This window comes from Trifolium pratense, linkage group LG1 (genome assembly GCF_020283565.1).
Source record: "Trifolium pratense cultivar HEN17-A07 linkage group LG1, ARS_RC_1.1, whole genome shotgun sequence".
Lineage (NCBI taxonomy): Eukaryota > Viridiplantae > Streptophyta > Magnoliopsida > Fabales > Fabaceae > Trifolium > Trifolium pratense.
The window spans coordinates 10794400-10818641 of NC_060059.1; the positions used below are offsets into that span (position 1 = coordinate 10794400).

At 42.1% G+C, this 24242-nt stretch overlaps 4 protein-coding genes across 4 annotated transcripts; 2 read left to right on the forward strand and 2 right to left on the reverse strand.

The window, feature by feature from the left end:
• The first annotated feature begins 10443 nt into the window (after window positions 1-10443).
• LOC123888241 lies at window positions 10444-12877 on the forward strand. The gene is made up of 2 exons (XM_045937222.1): window positions 10444-12753; window positions 12824-12877. The coding sequence occupies exons 1-2, from the start codon at window positions 10444-10446 to the stop codon at window positions 12875-12877; spliced, it is 2364 nt and encodes a 787-aa protein (XP_045793178.1).
• Window positions 12878-15669: 2792 nt separating this feature from the next.
• Window positions 15670-16871, reverse strand: LOC123888247. The gene is made up of 2 exons (XM_045937227.1): window positions 15975-16871; window positions 15670-15813 (listed from the first exon to the last, which is right to left on the reverse strand). The coding sequence occupies exons 1-2, from the start codon at window positions 16869-16871 to the stop codon at window positions 15670-15672; spliced, it is 1041 nt and encodes a 346-aa protein (XP_045793183.1).
• Window positions 16872-19126: 2255 nt separating this feature from the next.
• Window positions 19127-20033, forward strand: LOC123913504 (stellacyanin-like). The gene is made up of 2 exons (XM_045964302.1): window positions 19127-19322; window positions 19567-20033. The coding sequence occupies exons 1-2, from the start codon at window positions 19166-19168 to the stop codon at window positions 19953-19955; spliced, it is 546 nt and encodes a 181-aa protein (XP_045820258.1). The 5' UTR covers window positions 19127-19165; the 3' UTR covers window positions 19956-20033.
• Window positions 20034-20904: 871 nt separating this feature from the next.
• On the reverse strand, window positions 20905-22934 carry LOC123913650 (ethylene-responsive transcription factor ERF062). Its single transcript, XM_045964494.1, has one exon. The coding sequence runs from the start codon at window positions 22862-22864 to the stop codon at window positions 21662-21664; it is 1203 nt and encodes a 400-aa protein (XP_045820450.1). The 5' UTR covers window positions 22865-22934; the 3' UTR covers window positions 20905-21661.
• Between the last annotated feature and the right edge of the window lie 1308 nt (window positions 22935-24242).

Sequence of the window (24242 nt, forward strand, 5' to 3'; positions counted from 1 at the left end):
GGGGTTTGTACCTGCAGGTGCTCCGATGCCTAAGTCAGCAAAGTGAACAGAGAGATACAAAAGAAGAGAGAGAAAGTATGAATGCTAATGATTCAGAATACCTGGCTCTCCTGTATAGGAGAGCTTATATAGTGCCCCCAGCGCTGGGCCAAAGGTTGGTCTATTGGGCCTGGATAACCGGCCCAATAGGTCCAACTGCCAGGATAGCCCCTGTATCGTAGGGGAAGGCAGTTATTTGCCTCTATCCTGGTTTGGAGTCGTTCCGCTATTCGCGGGTAATGGATGACTCCGTGACGGATATGGTTGGTCAATGGAGCACGTGTTAAACGTGCTGCTTAGCTGTTAAGCTAAGGCTGAATGAGTCGTCGTGCACGGATAGCCGAGCACGTGATTAGCGTGGAGCTAATCTGTTATGTCGAGCAGGACACGTCATTGGCTGACGTGTCGGGGAAGTATCCCCTTATTGAGCCATGCCCCAAATGTCGGGCATAAGTGATTGGGCCAGCTCTTGGCCCAGTCCGGAACAGGAGCCCCCCAAGTCGTTGCTCCTAGGTATAGGAGTAATGACTTAAGGTCCATGCCCGTATGTCGAGGAGTTGTTTTCCTCGTCAATCCTAGGAGGAGTTCATAATTCATTGATTATGTTTGTTGCTCGTTTGCGCGAGCAGAGTTTATATGTTGTTCGTAAATTCCTCAGTGGCACGACGAGGAGGATTTTACAAAGGGGAAATTTCTCTTTGCTCGTAACGCGTGCCACGATGTTCGTGGTGGAAATTACGGGGAGAGGATTTTATCCTTTGAAATTATTGGCTTTTTGGTTCCTCGACAAATTGTCGAGGACATATGGTGTATGTTACATCTAGCTGAGGTCGCCTATTTTTGTGGGCACGTTTATTTATGAAGTTTGTTTCAATTGCCCGTGATTTCTGCTTGCTCGCAGAGTCGGGGATATAATTTCGTTGGGGATAACGATGAAGATGCCTTCGCAGACGCGTGGTCTGTTCGATGGGACTTGAAGAGACAGGCGTTTCGTTTCCCACTGCCACGTGTGTGGGCTACGAAAAAGGCGTAATAATTGCCTAGGGAAACAACCCTTTATTGCGTTGGTTTCCGAGGAGGCTTCTTGGCCATTGGATCATCGTGTCTTTTCGTTTTCGATAAGATTGAATCTGAGCCATTTGATGAGTTTGATCAGGAGCCGTTGAATTTAATCAGCGGTGTTGATGAGCTAGGGTGCGTTGGTTCGCGATGCATGGTGTTTAGAATCCCTAGTTCTATAAATGTGAAAGGGAAGGGTCATTTGTAAACTTTCCTTCCCTTGCGTTTTCTTTCTTCTGCGTTTGCTGGTTACTCCTTGCAAATCACAGATTTCAAGCATCTCTATCCACAGGTGTTTCAGAAAGCTTCGATTTTTCATCTTCTTTTGATACAGGTAATGTTCTTTTCTTTTTGTTCCTGTGTTGTTTTGAGGGTGTTTCTCCTCTTAGTGTTACTGTTGTACACTTATTGTTTGAATATGTTTTGGATTTTGACATTTACTTTGATTTTGGGTTAAGATCCTTCGTGTAGCAGTGGTAGTCTTGTGCTTGATTTAGTGTTTGAACCAATATGCCTTTACCATTTTCTGAAAGGATAAAGCCCATTGTATGTATGAACTGTGTTGTAACTTGAGGGTGTATTTGTCTCTTTGGGTTTTGTTTTTGTGTTTAATCACTGTATTTAGTGTGATTTGGTGTTTACTTGTGGTAAAATCACCCCCAAATGCCAACTCTATGTTACGATCTCGGTGTAACTTAGGTGTTTTATCCCTTTTCTGGGAATTTGCTGTAACGATGTATGAATTTCTGGGAAATGGTGATGAACACCATGAACAACTGATGAGTTTCTGGGGATCTTGAGTTTCGTGTCGGGGAGGAGAGTGTTGTTTCCTCTCCCCGTCACCACTATTATTTTGTCGGGGAGATTTGAATCGCTATTTCTCCCCGTTAATCGTAGCAACGCAATAGGTTAGTTAAACCTTGTGTCGGGGAGCTTTTCCCCGTTTTTGCCTTGGCGAAGTTTGTTGTCTTTGCAAGTTGTCTGAATGTCGGGGAGCTTCTCCCCGTTATTTCGCTGGGAAATTTGGTAGATACATGAGTTTGTAGAACTCTGTGCCGGGGAGATTCTCCCCGTTTTTAACTTTGAGGTTTTTATGTAAAACTAAGTTTGCTTCTAAGTGTCGAGCAATGTTGATAGCTTGTGTCGGGGACCTTCTCCCCGTTTTTAGGCTTTGTGAAATGGTTCTCCTCGTCTCCTCTGTTTTTGTCTTTGTTTTGCCATTTTGATAAGGGCTTTTGGTCGGGGACAGCGTCCTCGTCCTAATTTACGCCCTTTCACTTGATTTGCGGTGAAAGGGTGGATTTGATTACTGTCGAATTCACTTTATTTTCGCTGCTTTTCAGGTACTCAAAATGTCAGATACAGAGGAAATGACGGGGAGCCAAGCAACGTCAAAACACAAGCTGGTCGACACTATTACTGACCCAGAGCTGGCTTGGGTTGCGCCCGAGCCCCGGGGGATTGCTTCGACGATTACCGCGCAGGATCCGCGGCTTTTTACCATCGTCGAGGAAGCTGGTTCGGAGAACTGGGAGGTTCGAATGCCTGCTGAGGGGGAGCGGGTTTGCTCATCGTACACGGGATGCAGCTTCACCATGTACGAGATGGCGTTCAAGGAGTTGGGATTTCGGCTGCCCTTCAACGATCTCGAAGCCGGAATTTTTGGCCGGCTAAGAGTGGCTCCTTCACAGCTTCATCCAAACTCACTAGCGTTTATCCGGGCCTACCAGATCCTTTGTCGGTATCTGGAGGTGGAGGCTACTGTTGCCCTGTTCTTTTATATTTTCCAAATCCAACGCCAGAAAGTCGGGGATCGACAAGGTTGGATTTCCTTAAAGCATCAGTCGAGCAAGATTTTTAGGATGTTCGTTGAGTCTGCTCGGGGATTCAAGGAGAGATATTATGTGGTGAGGGCATTGACGGAGTTTGCCGAGGATTCCCTCCACATGGAGAAGCCTGTATTCAACGAGGACGGGACTCCTCAGTTGGACGAGGAGGGGGGACAGGTAACGGAGTGGGTTCTCCGGTTTCCATTATCGTGGTCGTCAGAGCATTTTGATTTGCGGACCGACGAGTATCTAACTGCTGCCGAGGATCTTACCCCGGCCGAAATGGCGGGCTTTCAAAAGCTCCAAACATATGTAGATGGCTTTAAGCCTTGCAAGGTCATGACCAGCTTAGGGGAGGTTGCATTGGACAAGCATGGTAAACCGAGGATCGAGCCTCGTTTTGTTAATACCAAACTGTTGTTGTCGTGCAAGACTGTTTCAGCCGAGGACACTCTGCTGGGTATCCGTTTTTCTGCCTGCCCGTCTTTTACTTGTAATAAATTTGAATATTTTATGTTTGATTTCTCCCCGTGATTCTGACCACGTTTTTAACTTTGCAGGTAGAATGGCAGATCTTGCTAGTGAGCTTGTCAGGATAGCTGCTGAACAGAAGGGAGAGAAGGCTAGGAAAAAGGCGAGGAGGGCCAAGCCAACCATTTTGATGGGCGATCAGGGTGCTTCGGGGAGCGTCTCCCAATCTTCCCCGGTAGGCAGTTCAGCTGGGACTCCGGGTGGTCGAACGAAGAGGCAGCGGGAGGAGCGTATGGCGCCTATCGTCGACTTGTCAGAAGGGGACGAGGGCTTTACTCTCCCCGCGTGTTTGAGCGACCAGAAATACTTCGACAAGAATCCCCTCCAGGTGCCCGCTTCAGAGAAGGCTTTTATCCTGGGCGCTTCCGCATCTGCCCGACAGAAGCAGCTGAATGAGGATGTTGCTGCTGTCATCCGTCTGGCGGAGACAGCCTTGGTGCTGAATGAAGGGGGACCAACTCACGAGGTGGAGAAGTTGGCTGCTCGGAATGCCAAGCTGGAGGGAAAAATTATGCTGATGGAGGGTGAGCTGATCGATCTGAGGGGGAAGCAGGAGAATTATGGCCAGCTGCTGAAAGATGTCAGGGAGAGCCGGGATGAACTGGAACTTGTGAAGAAAAATCTTGAGGGAGTGGAGGCCCGGAGTGCCGAGGAGAAAAGACAGTTGGAAGGGGTGATAGCTGACCTTCAGTCCAAGCTGGCTCCTGCTGCCGATGAGGGTGCTGAGATTTCCAAGATGGTAAGTCGGGCTGACCTAGTCAAGGAGATCAAGAGGCAGCGTGGTCTGATGTTGGCGAGCATGATCCATGGATGGAAGAATGCGATCGCCCAACTTAGGGTTGTGAATGCCGAGCGTGACTTGATCACTGAAGGTATTCACAAACTCAAACGGGTTGAGAACGGGCAGATCATCATTCCCGAAGAGTACAGGGAAATGGAGCTTGAGGAGGAGAAGCTGGATGCGGAGGTGGTTGACGATGAGGACGAGGAGGATGAGGAAGTCGAAGAGGAGGTTGTCGGGGAGGAGAGGGCACCGGAGGGCAACCCAGAGGGTCATGATGAAAGCTCCTGATCTTCCCCGGATTTTTATTTGGGCCTGCGCGCCAATGACTTGTAATTTACTTTTATTTTGAACAATATTTGGGGGCCTGCGTGCCCGGTTTTTGTAACACCTGAACAAATGGGTTTTTATGCCCGGTATTTATAACAATGATCGTTTTATTCATCCTGCTCGTCTATTTTATCTCCTCGTATGTATGTTTAAGTTATTGCTCTTTGTTTTTGCTAAGTTATGCCTGTGTGAAATATGCATGTCTTTATGCTTGCTCGTTTTTAACTTAACAAATTTTTGGTTTTGATATTCGTATACTTGCTCGACATTGTTGTATGCCTGCTCGACAAAACCGTTTTTATATTTGTAAGTTTTTTGTTGCGAGCGCGTTTCGTCGAGGAGGTCGTCCTCGGATTTAACTTAGAAAGTTTAGGGAACTAACTAAGCGCCTAGAGTTGTTTTCTGAGGCTAATACGGACGCCGACACGTTGTTGTGCCCGCCCCCGCGGCTTGAACTTCCCATCGCGAGCTGGGCGTTAAGCCTTGGCACGAAGACGAGGAGCTTGTCTCAAAGGTCACCCTCGTCGAGGAGACGCTATGCCCTTCCTGAGCCAAAGTATCTCTTTTTCAGTTATTGGATCGAGCACGTGTGCCCGCGTGCTTTCCGTTGTCGGGGTGTCGGGCTCGTTGCTAGAGGATCCGAGCAGCCTTTTAGAATTGTTTTTAGTTTGGCAATAACTTAGCTATAATATTGTTTTAATTTTTGGGCGTTCCAAGGTCGAGGAAGTTTCTTTCCTCGAAGGTCCTCGAGATAATACGCGCCATTTTCTGTTTTGTCAATGACGCGATATGGTCCTTCCCAGTTGGCCGCCAATTTACCATCCTGGGAGTCCTTAGCATTTCGTCTTAAGACGAGGCTGCCCACTTCAAATTCTCTTTTGATGACTTTGACGTCATGTCGGGCAGCTATTTTTTGTTTAAGGGTGGCTTCCCGAAGGGATGCCCCCGTCCGGATCTCTTCGACGAGATCAAGCTCTTCCCGGAGAGCTTCGTCGTTCATTTCTTCTTCGAGCGGTTGCTTGGTTCGGCGAGATGGCTCGCCCACCTCCACGGGGATTACTGCTTCTGTTCCATATACCATTCTGAATGGAGTCTCCCCGGTTGTGGAGTGTGGTGTTGTGCGATAGGCCCAAAGGACGCTTTCGAGTTCCTCGACCCATTTCTTTTTGTTCTGGTCCAATCTTCGACGCAGGCCGCGCAGGATTACTCTGTTGGCGGCCTCGGCTTGCCCGTTAGTTTGGGGATGTTCCACGGAAGTGAAATGTTGCTTTGTCCCCAGAGCAGCGAGGAAGTCTTGGAATCCTTTGTCCGTGAATTGTGTCCCGTTGTCTGTGACGACGGCTTGTGGTATTCCAAATCGGCAGAGTACGTCGCGTTTGAAGAAACGGAGTATCCTGAACGACGTTATGTCGGAGAGGGGTTCTGCCTCTACCCACTTGGTGAAGTAGTCCACGGCGACTATTAAAAATTTATTTTGGTGGAGTCCCTTTGTGAAGGGGCCAAGTATGTCCATGCCCCACCAAGCGAAGGGCCATGGTGACGACAAAGACTTGAGTTCGTGGGGAGGAGCTAGGTGCATGTCCCCGTGTCGTTGACATTTGTCGCATTTTTTCGCATGGTCCTTTGCGTCTTGCTGCATGGTGGGCCAGTAGTATCCTGCTCGAAGAGCTTTCCTGGCCAGCGATCTTCCTCCCAGGTGCTGGGCGTTGATCCCCTCGTGTACCTCGCGCAGGATGTAGTCGACTGTTTCCTCGTCAATACATTTTAAGAGTGGGATTGAGAACCCTCGCCTGTATAACTTTCCGTCGAGGATGACGTATGCGCATGCTCGACGTCTAATTATGGCTGCTTCTTTCTGATTGTCGGGGAGGGTTCCATTTGCGAGGAAGTTATACACGGGGGTCATCCAGCAATTTTTGTCGCCAATGACATTTATGTCGAGGACGTTGGTTGTCTTCTCGATGCTTGGTCGAGGGAGTACTTCTTGAATGACGGATTTGTTTCCGCCTTTCTTTTTTGTGCTCGCCAGTTTGGACAGGATGTCTGCCCGTTTGTTGTGCTCGCGTGGAACGTGTTGCACTTCCACGGATTCGAACTTAGTGATTTTTTCCTTCACTAATGCTAGATATTCAGAGAGATTGTCATTTTTGGCTTGATATTCTCCCAATACTTGTGAGGCGACAAGTTGTGAATCTGTGAAAATTTTTACTTCTTTTGCCTCCATGTCCTCGGCCAACCGTAGCCCTGCTAGGAAGGCTTCGTATTCTGCTTGGTTATTTGATGTCGGGAAGGATAGTGCTAGGGATACTTCAATGATGATCCCATTTTCGTTTTCCAGGATAATTCCTGCTCCTGCTCCCGTGGAGCTTGACGCTCCGTCGACGAATATTGTCCATTTGTCTGCCTCGCTTGTCGAGGAGGCTGGACTCGTCATTTCGGCCACAAAGTCTGCTAGGACTTGTGATTTTAGTGCTTTCCTGCTTTCGTAACGAATGTCGAATTCGGAAAGCTCGAGGGACCATTTGAGCATCCTGCCCGCCATGTCTGGTCGACCAAGCAATGATTTGATGGGTTGGTCGGTTCGTACTATGATTGTGTGTGCTAGGAAGTAGTGGCGTAGTCTTCTTGCTGCGTTGATCAAGGCAAGGGCCACCTTCTCGATTTGTGTATATCTGAGTTCGGGCCCCTGAAGAGCCTTGCTTGTAAAGTACACTGGTTTTTGTCCTTCCGTTGTTTCACGGACAAGGGCTGCGCTGACGGCCTCAGATGCGACGGAGAGGTAGATGTATAACACTTCCTCGACATCCGGGCGCGAGAGGACTGGGGGTTCGGACAGGGCCTTCTTAAGGTGTTGGAGGGCCTGCTCGCACTCATCCGTCCATTCGAACACAGCTTCTTTCCTTAGTAATTTGAAAAGCGGTAATGCGTGTTGAGCAGATTTTGCTACGAAGCGAGACAATGAGGTCAGCATTCCGTTCAGGGTTTGTATGGATTTTTTGTTGCTCGGAGTTGGGAGCTCCGTAAAGGCACGACATTTGTCGGGGTTGGCTTCGATTCCTCGTTCTGTTAGGTAGAATCCGAGGAACTTTCCCGCTCGTACCCCGAAGGTGCACTTTTCTGGGTTGAATCGCATGTTGTGTTTTCTGGCCTGCTCGAAGACCTTACGTAGGTGGGCGGTATGGTCGATTTCCTCGTGGGATTTTACGATCATGTCGTCCATGTAGACTTCGAGCATGTCGCCTATTTCTGCCCGGAATACTTTGTTCATCATCCGCTGGTATGTAGCACCAGCGTTTTTTAGACCGAAGGGCATTACGTTGTAGTAATAGTTGCCCGACTCGGTCATGAAAGCTGTTTTTCCCCTGTCGGCCACAGCCATTGGGATTTGGTTGTATCCTGAATATGCATCCATAAAAGACAATAATTTAAAGCCAGAAGAATTATCGACTAATTTATCAATGCAAGGTAAAGGATAGGAATCTTTAGGGCAGGCCCTATTGAGATCGGTATAGTCAACACACATGCGCCATTTTCCATTAGATTTTTTAACTAGTACAACGTTTGACAACCAGGTAGTGTATCTGGCTTCAGAAATAAAATTTGCCTCTAGGAGGTCTTTTACAGCTTTTTCAGCAGCCTCCGCTTTTTCGGGAGACTGCCTACGCCTACGTTGCACTACAGCACTAGCAAGTGGGTCGACAGTAAGTTGATGACAAGCGATATTTGGATCCAGCCCGGGCATGTCGGCAGCGTGCCATGCGAACAAATCAGCATTTTCTCTAAGGCAGGCTTTCAGCTGCTTCCTCGCCAACTCGGGGAGCCCTGTCCCAATCTTGACTCCTTTTTCTGGATCCTCGCCAAACTGGACTATCTCGAAGTCTCCATCTGGAATGGGGCGATAATGTTCTTTGCTCGCCTCGTCGTCCTCTTTCTCCTCCTTCTTTAGCTTTTTCTCCTCCTTGTGCTCTTTCTTGGAGGTGCGGCTGTCGAGGTCAACAGAGCTCACATTTGGGGCGGGCAGACTTGATGATGCTTCCGGGGAAGGCTTTGGTGGTGCTTCCGAGGAAGGCTTTTGCTTCTTTGGGTCGGGAGCCTTGCCAATGAAATTGTTGCCTTTGGATGCTGCGTCAAAGCATCTTCTTGCAGCTTCAATGTCCCCGTGTAGAGTAGCAACCTGCCCCTTATGAGTATAGTACTTCATCTTCAGGTGGGCAGTAGAAGGGACAGCAACCAGGTCTGCTATGTGATCAGTGCATTTTAATGCACATTCTTCTACTATTGTACTAGTGTATTCCTATGGTTTAATTTACTATTTTCACTATTTTAAGGTGTTTTTATATTTAAATTTATTTCTAACTCTATTTTATTTTCGCACTTAATTTATGAATAAATAGCACTTTGACACCCTTCCGGTCCGCAGGTCATAACTGGGGTTACAAATATCGGATTGAGGCGCGGGAAGATGCGTTGGAAAGCTGAGATCAAGAGCTACGACTTTCATGTTGAGGACAAAACCCAGTTCGGAGCGCAAGTGTGTCAAATAATTGCGTTTATGTTCCAGACGAATTTAATTCAGCACAACTTTATATTTTTCGGCCCAATTGTTTTAAGGCCCGTTCCATGTATTATTTAAACCGAAAAAAAGGCAGCTAGGGTTATTGATTCACTGTTCACGAAATATTCAAACCCTAGAGCAGCCGTCATCTTCCATGGAGAACTAAACTTCTATTGATCCATTGGTGTAAGGAACTTTGTTCTCGAATCTTGAGGTTCGGTTTTAATAGCAAATCGTTATGTTTATGCTTATCATATATCAATTTTCTTGTCTCTCTTTTGTGTATGAGTTGATGCAATTGATGCTTAATTATTTTGTTTCACGTTCATAACATTGAGACTATTCAAATTAATTCACGCTTGTTCAAATTAATCTGAATAGGAAATTGTTATATTATTTTCGCTTGCAAAATAGGGCTGCCGAATTATTGTTATGATTTTTAACTGTGTTATTGGTGACGCTTGATCATCGCCATAGTTAGTCGAACACGCTGGTGCTTAATCAACGAATTCGTTATAAAACTGATTTTCGCTTGTTAAATTAGTTCTATAATCAGCCGAAGCATAAACTGTATGAATATTCATATAAGAACCCATGATAGATGATAAACAAAGTTGCCTAAAACCAATGGATTGATTGCTTTTATATTAATTAAATTCGTAATCTCTGTTATTGCTTCCACAAACAAAAAAACCCCAAATTGCAACCTTTAAATTCATTCTAATATTGTTAAACCGATCGTGAGTCCTTGCGAAACGACCAAGGTCACTACCTTGTACTACTTATTTTAAAATTATTTTGATCACGAAACGACGGTGATCAAATTGGCGCCGTTGCCGGGGACTCTCAATTGATTTTAGCTAATATTAGACTCAGTTTCTGTGTGGTTGCGTTCTAGCCTTTGCTTTCTCGTGTTTTCTGGATTTTACGTGCCCTAATAATCAGTTTTCGTAAAAAAACAGTTTTCTGGAAAATCTTTTCTAAATCGAGTTTTTCCTGTACCTGTTCATCAGAAAAAAATCAGAGTTTAAAATCCCCTATTTTGGGACAAAATAGGTGACGGCAACCTAAAAAGTCCAAATTCCGTGTTTTACTATTTTATTTTAATTTATTTCTGTTTTTATAGTTTCAGAAAATTTCAAACTAATTTCCAAAATTCTTATGTTACTTAATTAGACTAAATTTCGTGTTTTTATATTTTTTGAATCTATTTTAACCATATCTCTTCTTTCTATTTGTTTCATTAACGAGTCTGATTCTGATTCTTACATAGTTTCTCTTTGCATACTTTATTTGATTCTAAACTTGCTTTTGATAACATGGCTGAACAAAGAACACTAAGGCAGCTTGCTGCTCCTGATGTCAACTACAATGATCTATGCATTCAATATACTGACGTTGATATTCCTTTTGAATTGAAATCTGGTTTGATACATTTGTTGCCCAAGTTTCATGGTCTTGCAGGTGAGGATCCGCATAAGCATTTGAAGGAATTTCAGGTAGTTTGTTCTACACCATTGAGGCCTGAAGGTATAACAGAAGATCACATCAAGCTCAGAGCTTTTCCATTCTCGCTCCAGGGTGCTGCCAAAGATTGGTTGTACTATCTTGAGCCGAATTCTATCACAACTTGGAATGATTTGAAGAAGGTTTTTCTAGAGAGATACTTTCCCGCTTCTAGAGCTGCGTCAATCAGAAAAGAAATATGCGGCATTAGGCAGGGAAACGAATCATTGGCAGAATACTGGGAAAGATTCAAGCAGCTAGTTTCCAGTTGTCCTCAACACCAGATCACCGAGCAATTACTCATCCAGTATTTCTATGAGGGGTTGCTACCAATGGATAGAAACATTTTGGATGCTGCTAGTGGTGGAGCACTTGTTGATAAAACTCCAGCTACTGCCAAGGCCTTGATTGAGAACATGTCACTCAACTCGCAACAGTTCACAACTAGAAATAATTCTGCGAGTGTGAATGAGATTCAGTCTTCCTCTTCCTCTTCTTCCATCAAGGCTCTAGAAACCAAAATTGAAACAAGAATTGATGAACTTACTTCCTTGGTGAAACAATTGGCGGTCAACAAACCTCAACCAGCTAAATTGTGCGGCATATGTACTTCTCCTGAACATCCAACTAACACATGTCCTATTCTGCAAGATGAGACAATAACTGAGCTACCTCAAGCATATACAGCAGCATCCCTTTACAATCAAAACAGGTACAACAATCCTGACCTCTCCACCAACAAATATCACCCTAGTTGGAGGAATCATCAAAACCTCCAATATGGGAATCAGTCACAAGCTGCAGCCCCTGCTGCCCCACCAGCCACTTCTTCACTGGAAGACCTTGTCAAGCAACTGGCACAACGAACGGATGCTAGCATTCAGAACCTGACAACGCAGATGGGACAAATGGCCAATGCAATAGGCCAACTACAAGCTCAAGGCTCGGGTAACCTTCCTGCACAAACAGTGCCGAATCCGAATGTGAATGTAAGTGCAATTACTTTGAGATCTGGAAGAGTGTCAGAACCAGCTCCAGAGAAAAAGAAGAAGAAAACCGTTGCATCATCATCTGCTCCTGAACCTCCTTCTGTTACAATTGAGACCGAACCCGAAAAAGAAAGAGTATATGTGCCACCAATTCCTTTTCCTCAAAGGGTGCAGAAAAATATCAAGAAGACAGTTGAGGAAGACAAGGAGATTTTAGATGTATTCAGAAAATGTGCGGTTAACATTCCTCTCCTTGATGCAATTAAACAGATTCCTAAATATGCAAAATTCCTGAAGGACTTGTGCACACACAAGAGGAAGTTGAAGGAAAATGAGAGAATCAGTTTGGGACGAAATGTTTCTGCTTTCATTCAGCCCAAAACTGGTTCCTCAGCTAATGTCTCAGTTATCAGTCATACCATGCCAGAAAAGTGTGATGATCCAGGAGTTTTTGGTATTCCCTGTTCCATTGGGGATCACAAGTTTGAAAATTGTATGCTTGATCTGGGAGCAGGTATTAATGTTATGCCTACTTCTATTTATAATAACCTTGATCTTGGTCCTTTGCAGCCTACAGGTTTAATCGTGCAATTAGCAAACAGGAGCAATGCCCGCCCTGCTGGGAAGGTAGAAGATGTCCTGGTGCAAGTTAATGACTTGATTCTTCCTACAGATTTCTACATTCTAGACATGGAGGGAGAAACTAATTCCAGCAGGGCACCCATCATTCTAGGCCGACCATTCATGAGAACGGCAAGAACAAAAGTTGATGTTTATGATGGAACCATGTCCATGGAGTTTGGCGACATTGTCGCTAAGTTTAACATTTTTGATGCCATGAAACATCCCGTGGAAGAACATTCTGTTTTTTATATGGATTTAGTTACTAACACTAACCTTTGCTATGTTTGTGCTAAGATTGAATCTGATTTGCAGGATAATAACATTCATACAGGTGAAGTTGTTGTCAATGAGGCAGTCTGTACGGTTAAAGTTCTTGACATTCCGGCTGCCCCAACCAAACACTCCTATGATAAAGAAAAGACTACACACTTCCATGATAAGATGATTTCCAAAAAGAAATTTTCTGTTGGCCAAAAAGTCTTGCTGTTTAAGTCTCGCCTGAAAGATATGGTTGGTAAGTTTCGATCCAAGTGGATTGGCCCCTTTGTCGTGACTAATGTTTTTCCTTCTGGTGCTATAGAAATTAAAAGTACAGGTACTGGCAAGGTTTTCAAAGCAAAAGGACAGCGGTTGAAGCTGCTCCATAAAAGTGTGGAAGGGCTTCCACCAAAACCACCAGACATAGAAGCACCAGCACCAGCCGCTACACCTTAGCCCCTCGGGTGTGTTCCTTCCTTTACTCTCACTTTATGTTTAGATTACATTGCGGACACTGTCTGGTTTAAGTGTGGGGGAGGGACATTTTACATTTACATTTACATTTTTGTGTTTTTTAAAATAATAATAATAATAATAATAATAAAATAAATCATCATGAGTAGTCACATGTTCTAAGGCTAGGGCAGATAGCTGTAGGGTCAGTGAAATTTTTGGATTTTTTTGTTTTGATACTTGACATGATAGTCTTTGCAACTTAATGCACAACTGCTTGAACACTGTCAAACTTAGTAATGTCTAGATAAATCTCTGAAATATTTATTCTTTAGACTAAGTTCTCTAATTTGAATATAATGGAGGTATGATTAGAACTAAGTGTGGGGGAAAGGCTAGAGTAACAGATAGACCGATCATTGCTATTAATTGAGAAAAAGGGAAACTGTTTAAGAGCTAAAACTAATGAATATAATAAGTTCCTGTGCCCGAAACTGGAGGAACAAGTTCCTGTGCCCGAAACTGGAGGAACAAGTGCTGTGTAGGATGCTCTACTCTGAGTAACAGGTTGGACTTATTACAAGTAAGATCCCGTCAGGTGAAAAGGTGGAGTAGTACCTAAAGCTTAAAAACAATAAATAATAATAAACTATAATAAAGCTTGAAGGTAGTTGCCCCTGAGTTGATGTTGAAAAGCTTTTGATCTCTTGAAAAGAAATAGCCCCCCCTAGTCTGAAATTCTGGTTAAATCCAAAATTATAGGAAAAGAATGACAACTTAGCATCTAGAATGGTAGTTTCAGAGAGGGATCTTGACATTACTTTGGTTGACAGTGGGAGACAGTACACACACACGCAAGATTATTATTGAAAGTTGATAGATAAGAATTGTGCCAATCTTTGAATTTTGACCCAAGGTTTGAAGCTTGAAACCTGGAATATGTTGACTGCTTGTGATTTGTTTTTAAATTTTTCATTTGAGTTTTGCTCGGAGTGCAAAAGTTCAAGTGTGGGGGAATTTGATCAGTGCATTTTAATGCACATTCTTCTACTATTGTACTAGTGTATTCCTATGGTTTAATTTACTATTTTCACTATTTTAAGGTGTTTTTATATTTAAATTTATTTCTAACTCTATTTTATTTTCGCACTTAATTTATGAATAAATAGCACTTTGACACCCTTCCGGTCCGCAGGTCATAACTGGGGTTACAAATATCGGATTGAGGCGCGGGAAGATGCGTTGGAAAGCTGAGATCAAGAGCTACGACTTTCATGTTGAGGACAAAACCCAGTTCGGAGCGCAAGTGTGTCAAATAATTGCGTTTATGTTCCAGACGAATTTAATTCAGCACAACTTTATATTTTTCGGCCCAATTGTTTTAAGGCCCGTTCCATGTATTATTTAAACCGAAAAAAAGGCAGCTAGGGTTATTGATTCACTGTTCACGAAATATTCAAACCCTAGAGCAGCCGTCATCTTCCATGGAGAACTAAACTTCTATTGATCCATTGGTGTAAGGAACTTTGTTCTCGAATCTTGAGGTTCGGTTTTAATAGCAAATCGTTATGTTTATGCTTATCATATATCAATTTTCTTGTCTCTCTTTTGTGTATGAGTTGATGCAATTGATGCTTAATTATTTTGTTTCACGTTCATAACATTGAGACTATTCAAATTAATTCACGCTTGTTCAAATTAATCTGAATAGGAAATTGTTATATTATTTTCGCTTGCAAAATAGGGCTGCCGAATTATTGTTATGATTTTTAACTGTGTTATTGGTGACGCTTGATCATCGCCATAGTTAGTCGAACACGCTGGTGCTTAATCAACGAATTCGTTATAAAACTGATTTTCGCTTGTTAAATTAGTTCTATAATCAGCCGAAGCATAAACTGTATGAATATTCATATAAGAACCCATGATAGATGATAAACAAAGTTGCCTAAAACCAATGGATTGATTGCTTTTATATTAATTAAATTCGTAATCTCTGTTATTGCTTCCACAAACAAAAAAACCCCAAATTGCAACCTTTAAATTCATTCTAATATTGTTAAACCGATCGTGAGTCCTTGCGAAACGACCAAGGTCACTACCTTGTACTACTTATTTTAAAATTATTTTGATCACGAAACGACGGTGATCACTATGGCCGTCCTGCCGATGATGCACTGGTAGAGGCAAGGGCAGTCCACGACCAAGAATTTCACCCTGATCGACTTAGCAGTCTCTTCGGTGCCAAAGGTGACGATCAGGTCGACATAACCCCAAGGCCTAGTAGTTGCTCCATTGAATCCTGTGAGGTCTGAACCCATGTATGGGGTGAGGTGTGTCTCGTCCAGCTGTAATGTTCTGAATAAACTGGCGTACATGATGTCGCATGAGCTCCCCGGATCTATGAGCACCCGGCGAACGTCCATGTTGGCCATATCTGCCCGGACAAGAAGAGGAATCTGATAATTGGCCGTCCCACCGGGCAGCTCTTCGAGATAGAAAGCTAAAGGCATTGATCGCCCTTTCGCCTTGTCCAGCGTCGCGTTCATATTCGAGGACGTGTTGATGAGATCCTCGAATTTTCTTTTTATCGATCCGACGGTGTGCTTGTCCATATGACCGCCGGATATGACGAGTGAGTCTGTGAAGTAGTCCCCCGTGGTAAGCGTAGGACTAGTATGGGTGTCCCCAAAACCGCTGGGGATAGCAAAATCTTCAGGCCGGGAGACGCTCATAGCTATCTGCTTGGCGTTGTTCTTCCCGGCTGGTTGGGGAGGTACTTCCTCGACCGCGCGTGTCTCCGCGGCCTCTGGTCGAGGGTCGTTGTTTCTTTTCACGAACTGTCTTAGTTGTCCGTTTCTGATCATGATTTCAATAGCATCCTTCAGTTGGATGCAGTCGTCGGTCCTATGACCATAACTTTTGTGGTATCTGCAATACCTATTTTTGTCTTGGCCGGGCTTCAGGGGGGTTGGCTTTGGTTGCTTCACATTTGCTCTGTCGAACTCAGAGATGTGAACCTCAGCGAATATCTCTCCCCGTGATTTGACGAGGGGGGTGTAGGTGGCGAATGTGCTCGGAGGGCCACGAGGCTCTCGTTTTTCACCCCTCCTTCTGTCTCTGCCCCTCTCGCCACCCCGATCGCCGCCTCTATCGTGTCCCCTGTCGCCACCCCTGTCATCGTTCCTATGGGAGGACTCGCGGGCAGGGTGGCTGCTTCCAGGTCGGGCAAGGCGGGCGACATCGGCTGCCTGGACTTCCTCGTAATCAATATACTTTTGAGCTTTTAGGAGGAGGTCGTCCCAGGTGGGTGGTTTTTCTATGCCCGCAGCTTTGGCAAAATCGCTGCCCGGGCGAAGGCCCCTCTGCAGCAAGTATTTTTTCATGTCGTCGGTCGTTTCGACCTGCACGGCCTCTTTGTTGAATCTCTCGACGAAGTTGCGGAGAGTTTCGTCTTCAGCTTGGTATATGGCCTCCAAGGCGTGCACAGTCTTTGGGTGCTTGCGGGAAGCAGTGAAGTGTCTGCAAAACTGTTCAGTAAGATCCCTCCATGAATGGATGGATTGAGGGGGCAGGCTTTGGTACCATGCCATTGCTCCCTTCCTCAGCGTGGTTGGGAACAGTCTGCACCTAATGGCCCCGCTAATGTTCCTGAAATCCAGGTTAGCGTTGACATTAGCTATGTGGTCGTCGGGGTCGGTCAAACCATCGTACGCGGGGAGCGTAGGAGGTCTCTCGAAGCCCTTTGGGACATGCTTCCTCAAGATGTCTTTGGAAAGGGGGCATCGGGGATCGCCCTCGTCACTCCCGTTGGGAGAATAGTCCTCGGAGGACCGAGGAGAGTAATCGCCGAGCATGGGCGTTGGACTGCGAGATTTGCGAGGACGGTAGCTGCCCGACGCGCCATGCTTGGCCATGTTCGCCAACCCTTGAGGTGAATGGCGGCGCGGAGCTTCGTGTTTTCCTTTCTTGCCCGGGGAGAGCCTACCCTCGCGATGTGGAGGAGTACGATCCCTCTTCCGAGGAGTAACTTCGACCCTCTCTAAGTCGGGGCGTCGATGTTTGACAGCCGCCGGACGGGGAGGGGAAGGAGTAGCCTGGTGTCTCCGCGGGGGAGAGTTGGTCTTTCTGCGACGCCGGCTTTTCTCCAGCGCGGCGATTCTTTCGCTCTGCTCGTCTAGACGACGGTTTTGAGCCTGCATGGCCTCCGTTGTTTGTTTCAGAGCAGCGATCAAGGCCGTGATCTCGGAATTGGCCAAGATGGCGGGCTGTCCAGCGTTGTTTGCCGGAGTTTCTTGTTTCAATTGTGGGCGTTTGCCCATCTGACGATCGGTTAGGATCTCGACGTCTTCTTCATCGGAAGAGAGTGAGGCTTCCCGTCCGTCGCGGGAGTCGGTTTCTGGACCGCGTGTCACGGTGGTATCGTCGCGCACCGGTGATAGAACGGTGTTATGCTGCGGCGGTGGAGAGGGTGGAACGTTGAGCACGTTCTCGTCGCCGGTATCGGTGTTTAGTTGCTGTGATGAACTAGCCATGGTGAAAATTGTTGAGAGGTTTGGTTTTTTATCTTTGTTTCTTTGAGGAAAGATTAAAGAATGGGGAAGAACTCAGTTCCCACAGACGGCGCCACTGATCGTACCTGGTGATCAGAAAAGATTGATGGCCGGTCCGTTGAGCGAGCGTCCACACCGAAGGGGGGGTTTGTACCTGCAGGTGCTCCGATGCCTAAGTCAGCAAAGTGAACAGAGAGATACAAAAGAAGAGAGAGAAAGTATGAATGCTAATGATTCAGAATACCTGGCTCTCCTGTATAGGAGAGCTTATATAGTGCCCCCAGCGCTGGGCCAAAGGTTGGTCTATTGGGCCTGGATAACCGGCCCAATAGGTCCAACTGCCAGGATAGCCCCTGTATCGTAGGGGAAGGCAGTTATTTGCCTCTATCCTGGTTTGGAGTCGTTCCGCTATTCGCGGGTAATGGATGACTCCGTGACGGATATGGTTGGTCAATGGAGCACGTGTTAAACGTGCTGCTTAGCTGTTAAGCTAAGGCTGAATGAGTCGTCGTGCACGGATAGCCGAGCACGTGATTAGCGTGGAGCTAATCTGTTATGTCGAGCAGGACACGTCATTGGCTGACGTGTCGGGGAAGTATCCCCTTATTGGGCCATGCCCCAAATGTCGGGCATAAGTGATTGGGCCAGCTCTTGGCCCAGTCCGGAACAATGAGGAAAAAAACATAACCAGTTTGACAAGCTTTGTGGTAGCATGGAGTGACAATATATGCAGCACATCTAGAATGAACTTAATTAGAAGTCAAACCTAAAGGCTCATTGGCAGTTCAATACCGTTTAACCACTGCCCAGCTAACATAACCCCTTCCCTTCTCATTCCACCAACTTGATGATAAATGAACACACTATAATATTAAGGCTTAATTATAGATTTGGTTTACTCTTTTAAAATTTGACTGTTTTGGTTTTTTTTTTTCTTCATATTTTTTAATATAAATTGACAACGTGATATGTTTTAAACGACGTGAAATATGATCTGATGATAAGAAAATATCAACATCGATGAAATTGTAAGAAAATTCCTTCATAAACTTAATTTAAAACATGTTGTATCGTCATTTTTAAACAAAACATTTGATGGAGAGATCAAAACTGTCAAATTTTAAAATAAGAGGTCCAATTCTGCAAAATGGTTATGTAAACACTTAAAAAAAAAAACATGATTATCAATTATTAAAAAAAAAATTCAATTAATTGTTATGTAGTAAAAGTATAAAACTTGAACTTTAAAAAAAGTAAGCCTTCAATTTAATATCTATGTGTATGGTGATCGGTGAGGTTTTTTTTTTCTCAAGTAGTCTAGTGGCTAAAAATTTCACCCTAACATGAATAAGTGGAGTGTCTAGTGTTTGAACTCCGACCCCTGCATATATAATACAATGTCTCTACCAACTGAGCTAAAATCACATAGATATGTATATGGTGAGATTTAATTGGTTGCATATAGTGCATACAAATTAAATCCAAAAAAATTGGTGGGTCATGTAAAATTTATCATTTTTTTAATTTATTATTTTTGGGAGTTAGACTTAGGTCATCCAATGCAGAGCAAACTTCAAGTATATAAGTTGGACACATGATGCACCTAATAAATTGTTACTTCCCATAATCAGTTATCTCTTTTGTTTCTCATTCTCAACATGGAAAAGCTGCTTCTTCTTTCTCTTCTATTTTCTTTGGCAATTATCACATGTTCAGCCACTATCTACACTGTGGGAGATAACTCTGGCTGGGACATTAGCACTAATCTAGATACATGGGTTGCTGATAAGAAGTTCAAGATAGGCGACGCTCTTCGTAAGTATATCTTAATCTTTCATTCGATAAGTATTTTTCGATATAAGCCGATGAAATGATACATACTTATATGTTGTTCCACTATCAATTAACATGAAATGAATTATTTTTCATATATGAAACTTGAAATGCCTAGTTGATTGTATAGTTTCTAGTTTTCGATAACAAACGAACAACTTTTATGCATCGATAGAACTTTTACTACGATTTTGAGAACATTTTTTATTTTATTTTTTTCCTTCAGTTTTTCAATATTCATCGACATTCAGTGTCGATGAGGTTACAAAACAAAACTTCGACACATGCAACACATCCAAAGTGTTAGCAAATTATGGAAATGGAAACACGACGGTGCCATTAACAAAACCAGGAGACAGGTATTTTGTATGCGGAAACAAATTGTATTGCCTCGGTGGGATGAAGCTTCATGTTCATGTAGACGATGATGGGAAATCAATTTCGCCGACTCTGGCACCTAAAGCAGTAGCTGGATCAGATCAAAGGACCGCTACACTTCCGGGGTCTCCTTCAACAAAGAAGAGTACACAATTTTCAAAGGGAGCTGCAAATCGTGCGCATATAGTTTATATTGTTCTTCTTGTTACATTTTTTTATGCGATGCTGCAGATTTGAGCATGGAAGAATGGTTACAGAAACTGTTATAACTTCATGTTTTGAGTATGAGTCTATTATTTTGCTTGGTTTGTAAAACTCATGAAACATACTTTGTACATGATCATTGAACAAGTCCATGGCATACACATAACAACCTTCCTCGTGAAAAATAGATGTTACAGTTGTATTATTTGGACACACGATTTTCAACCGTACAACATTGAGTGTGGATATCGATCGATCTAGAGAAGATTGAAAAAACAAATTTAACTTGAATTTGCAATTTACAGTTGGGATTGTAAACCAATGAAAGTCATTTTTTCTTGAATTGTAATAATTAATATGCCAGTTCTAGTTGTTAACTAATATTTCCCTTTATGTGTTTCTAATAATCTATCTAGTTTTATGATTAAATCCTTAAGCTAAAAGTTTACAACATCAACAAAGTCTTATTACCACAACTTGGTGAGGATAACTACATGTATCAATTATGAATAGTTTCTCCTATACGAAACACTAACACTACATGACACTGCCACTAACATCTAAACACTGGCTCGTGTTGAATACCTGACACACATTTAATCTAAAGTGTCAGGTGATATATCAGTCCCCAACAAAAATAAAACCTAAATTGAGGACTAATTTTTCCTTAATATAAAAATGTTAGGGACAATTTGAGATTTATTTTTGTAAGGGATTGATTTTTCCGTCAAAAAATCGTGAGAAATTAAAATGGATCTTCACTCTTTAATATTTTATAGACAAAATTACATCGCAGGTCATTTATCTTATTTAAAATAAAATGAATTATGTCCGGCCGTTTAGCTTAACTTAAAGGAACAAATTTAGCTTTTAGGGTCCGTTTAGATTAATTTATTTTTGGGCTTATGCAAACAACTTATGTAATATAAATGAGGTTTTATGCTATTTTATAAGTTCACACCAGTAAAAATTGTATTTTTTTGTAAACTACTTTATCATAAACTATCTTGACAAACTTATAATAATACATAAAAATTGCATAAGCTGTTTGAATAAGCCTCGAAAATAAGTTAGTCAATCCAAACGCCCTTTAATCTTTTTATATTCAGTTTTTATTTATTTATTTAAATAATAAAAAAAAAATAAGACTTTGTCGTCAGATACATGTTGTTAGCTTGTTATTTCTCAGTGTTTCGAAATAGGTACTAAAATATATATACATGAACTTAACAGATACATGTTGTGACGAGAAATTCAGTACACAACACAAGAGTAAAATGGATTCTTTTACTTATGTTGCACTTACCTCTGTAAGTTTATAATAACCAATATAACACTGTTCTGATTTCTTTGGCCATTGTGACGGTGTATCTGTTGTCTAAATTTTAATATGATCTTTACACGAAGATAAAAATGTTAATCTGATCATGATTCACAATATAGTATACTATGAGATGTGGACTAGGAACTGTCAAATCTAGAATGAACTGATCTGAACAAAGTTATGGTCCAATTGAAAGACAACAATTGTAAACCAAACAAAAGGTTATATGCTGTGAAGCAATGACACACACGCGATGGCGCATGCGCGGACACCAAACACAACACTGACTTGTACACACTAGTAATAATGAGAAAATGAAACTTGACACAACCATGTGTCGGATATTGGACATGCCATCGATGAAGTATCGGCACTACATTGGTTATATGTTGTGAATTCAAAGTAAAAAAGTAAGTCATGAATCAGAAACTAGAAGTTCATTCCAAATGATATCCATATCTAAAGATGGCATTCTACTTAACTGAACAGTTTCCACATCACATATCTCATTCTGCATACTTTTGCTTCTGTCATCGGTGTCACCTCCAACCTTCAAATCCTTCATAGTTTCTTCCTTGCCATTTTTAACCTCATCAATGTGCTTATTATTTGACCTTTGTTTTCTATGAGAAGAAGAAACACCTTGTTGTGATATTGCTTGAAGTTTTGCCTCAACAAGTGAAGCAGTTGTTCCATTCAATGAATTAGCTTGAATCACATGCTTAAGATCTGGAAAATTTAACTGAGCACATTCACCTCTTAGTATATATGCTGCTGTATCATATGCAATTGCGGCGTCTTCAGCTGTGTCAAATGTCCCTAACCAAACTCTAGTCCTGTTTCTTGGTAGCCTAATTTCAGCAACCCATTTCCCCCAATGTCTCTGCCTCACCCCTTTGTAAAGCTTCCCTCTTGCACCATACTTCATAGGTTGAGTCTTAGTAGTACTCAACCAATTCTCATTGAAAGACTTGGATTGCAAGTTTTCCATCATATTCTTATTCATTTTGTTTGAATCATAAAATCCATAGCCATTGTTTTGTTGATGCTGAGTTAGGCCAAATTGGGACATAGGATATGTGGGATATGAAGTTGTTGAGATGATTTCACTACTTTTGTATAGCATGGATGGTTCCTGCAAAAACAAAGTCAAATTCGGATATTTCGGTGTAGTAGAAGAAGAAGCTAAAGATCCTGTTGGCTCATCAGAAACTGGAGTTACGGTTAATGCCGGGAGAGTTTCCAAAAGATTTAGAGGAACAAAACTATGTTTTATATCTGAGGCTATGACATTAGGAGAGGAGATAGAATTGAATCCTGAAAGGGATTGGTTTATACCTTTCATATTCTTCATGTCATCATAATGATCATTGAAATTTGAAGGCATTTGACTAACTAAAGTGGTTAAAGGTACTACCTCTTGTTTCATTGAAGTAGAATTTGAAGTACACCAGAAAAGATTTTGTGGTGATAATGTTGATGAAGAAGTGAGAGAGTAAGAGTCTCTTCTTATAATTGTATCTTCCAAATACTTGGATTCTGTTGTTACTATTTCTTGCAAACAAGTTGGTAATTCCTTTTGTGTAAAGATTTCCATCTTAGGAAATGTATCTTCCATATAGATTCTTAGAGACAGTGAAATATGAGATAATAAAACAATGACAGATAGAAATGATTCAAATGTCACTACACCAAATATATTTGCTTAAGGCTAAGACACACCTCATATTGACATTTGACAGGTATCTGTTAAGGCTTATTATAATAGTAAAGGAACCTACTTTGTGTTTTATTTGGAATTTTTTATGGCTTTAATCAGTTTTATTTCCTTATATAAGAATTGTATTTTCTACTAAAATAGTTATGCTTGCATTGTAATTCACACTTTTTCTTAATAGCCAATTGGAATCTGACAGCTCATGCTTTTTTTGGTCAGCTGTCTTACAAAGTACTACTAAGCAATAATATAGATAATTATGCATTGTTTTGATGAACAACTTAATTAAGCTCTTATAGCAGAAATGTTTATCATATAAATGTTATGTATAAGCTATTTATACTAAAGGTAAAATGAAGTCAAAGTGTTTTCGTGAAATTAACTACACCTAATTCTGAGAAAAGATAGGAAAAAGACTTGTTTCAGCTATAAGTTATTTTCCTAAGTTCTTATAAACAGACTCACGAGTATTTATGTCAATAAATAAATATATATAAGTCATTTCAAATAGAACTTAATCTTTGCTTAATTACAGCCACTTCCTTGATCTAAGACCTTTATTTTAAAGCTTTGAAATTATTTTGTGGTATTGTTCCTTTTTGATATTAATAATCATGTGATTATGTTGAACATCCACATGCTATATTCTTTTCTTCATCAAGCTAATGTAATTTAATATGGAAAGTCATGCAATTAATTAACCAATACCATGCTTTGTTTTTTGTCACTAATACATTTCATAGACATACACACTAAGCATGAGATAGAGCCTTAATTTTTTAATAGATAACCCTCTTATCTACTTATTGAAAATGTCTTTTTAATCACCAAATGAGGTGGCAAGTTTCATATAACATCCTAAAATGCATTAATTTTTGAATACTTAGCGGTGCAGGTGACAATTTTATTATCTATATTATCATGTACACAAATATTAAACATACTTACCAAGGATTTAATTTTAATAAATCCAATATGTACTAATTTGATGAAGTCATTGCTACCTTTTAGTATTAAACAAATGACCAAATTGCATGATCAAAACAAAGGTATGTATGTACTTTATGTATTTGCTTTATGGACCACATTTCAATGTCTCTTGAGGATAGCTTAAAGACAATGAAAATTTCTCCTATTGTTGATGCAGAAAAGAAAGTATACCAGAATCTCATGGCAGTCACCACCTCTATATTTGAGGCTATAATGATTAGAATTGCCCTCTTATTGCACTAATTTTAAGTCATTCCATTTGTTTCATGACACATGGCTTCACAAATTT

What these genes read in the sequence shown, in the direction of transcription:
- LOC123888241 (XM_045937222.1), top strand. Translation starts at nt 10,444, where the DNA reads ATGGCTGAACAAAGAACACTAAGGCAGCTTGCTGCTCCTGATGTCAAC. An exon ending in AGTCTCGCCTGAAAGATATG is followed by an intron (nt 12,754 to 12,823) that starts GTTGGTAAGTTT and finishes CTGGTGCTATAG; the next exon opens with AAATTAAAAGTACAGGTACT.
- LOC123888247 (XM_045937227.1), bottom strand. Translation starts at nt 16,871, where the DNA reads ATGGCCAAGCATGGCGCGTCGGGCAGCTACCGTCCTCGCAAATCTCGC. An exon ending in GGGGAGAGATATTCGCTGAG is followed by an intron (nt 15,814 to 15,974) that starts GTTCACATCTCT and finishes AATCATGATCAG; the next exon opens with AAACGGACAACTAAGACAGT.
- LOC123913504 (XM_045964302.1), top strand. Translation starts at nt 19,166, where the DNA reads ATGGAAAAGCTGCTTCTTCTTTCTCTTCTATTTTCTTTGGCAATTATC. An exon ending in CAAGATAGGCGACGCTCTTC is followed by an intron (nt 19,323 to 19,566) that starts GTAAGTATATCT and finishes TTTTTCCTTCAG; the next exon opens with TTTTTCAATATTCATCGACA.
- LOC123913650 (XM_045964494.1), bottom strand. Translation starts at nt 22,864, where the DNA reads ATGGAAGATACATTTCCTAAGATGGAAATCTTTACACAAAAGGAATTA.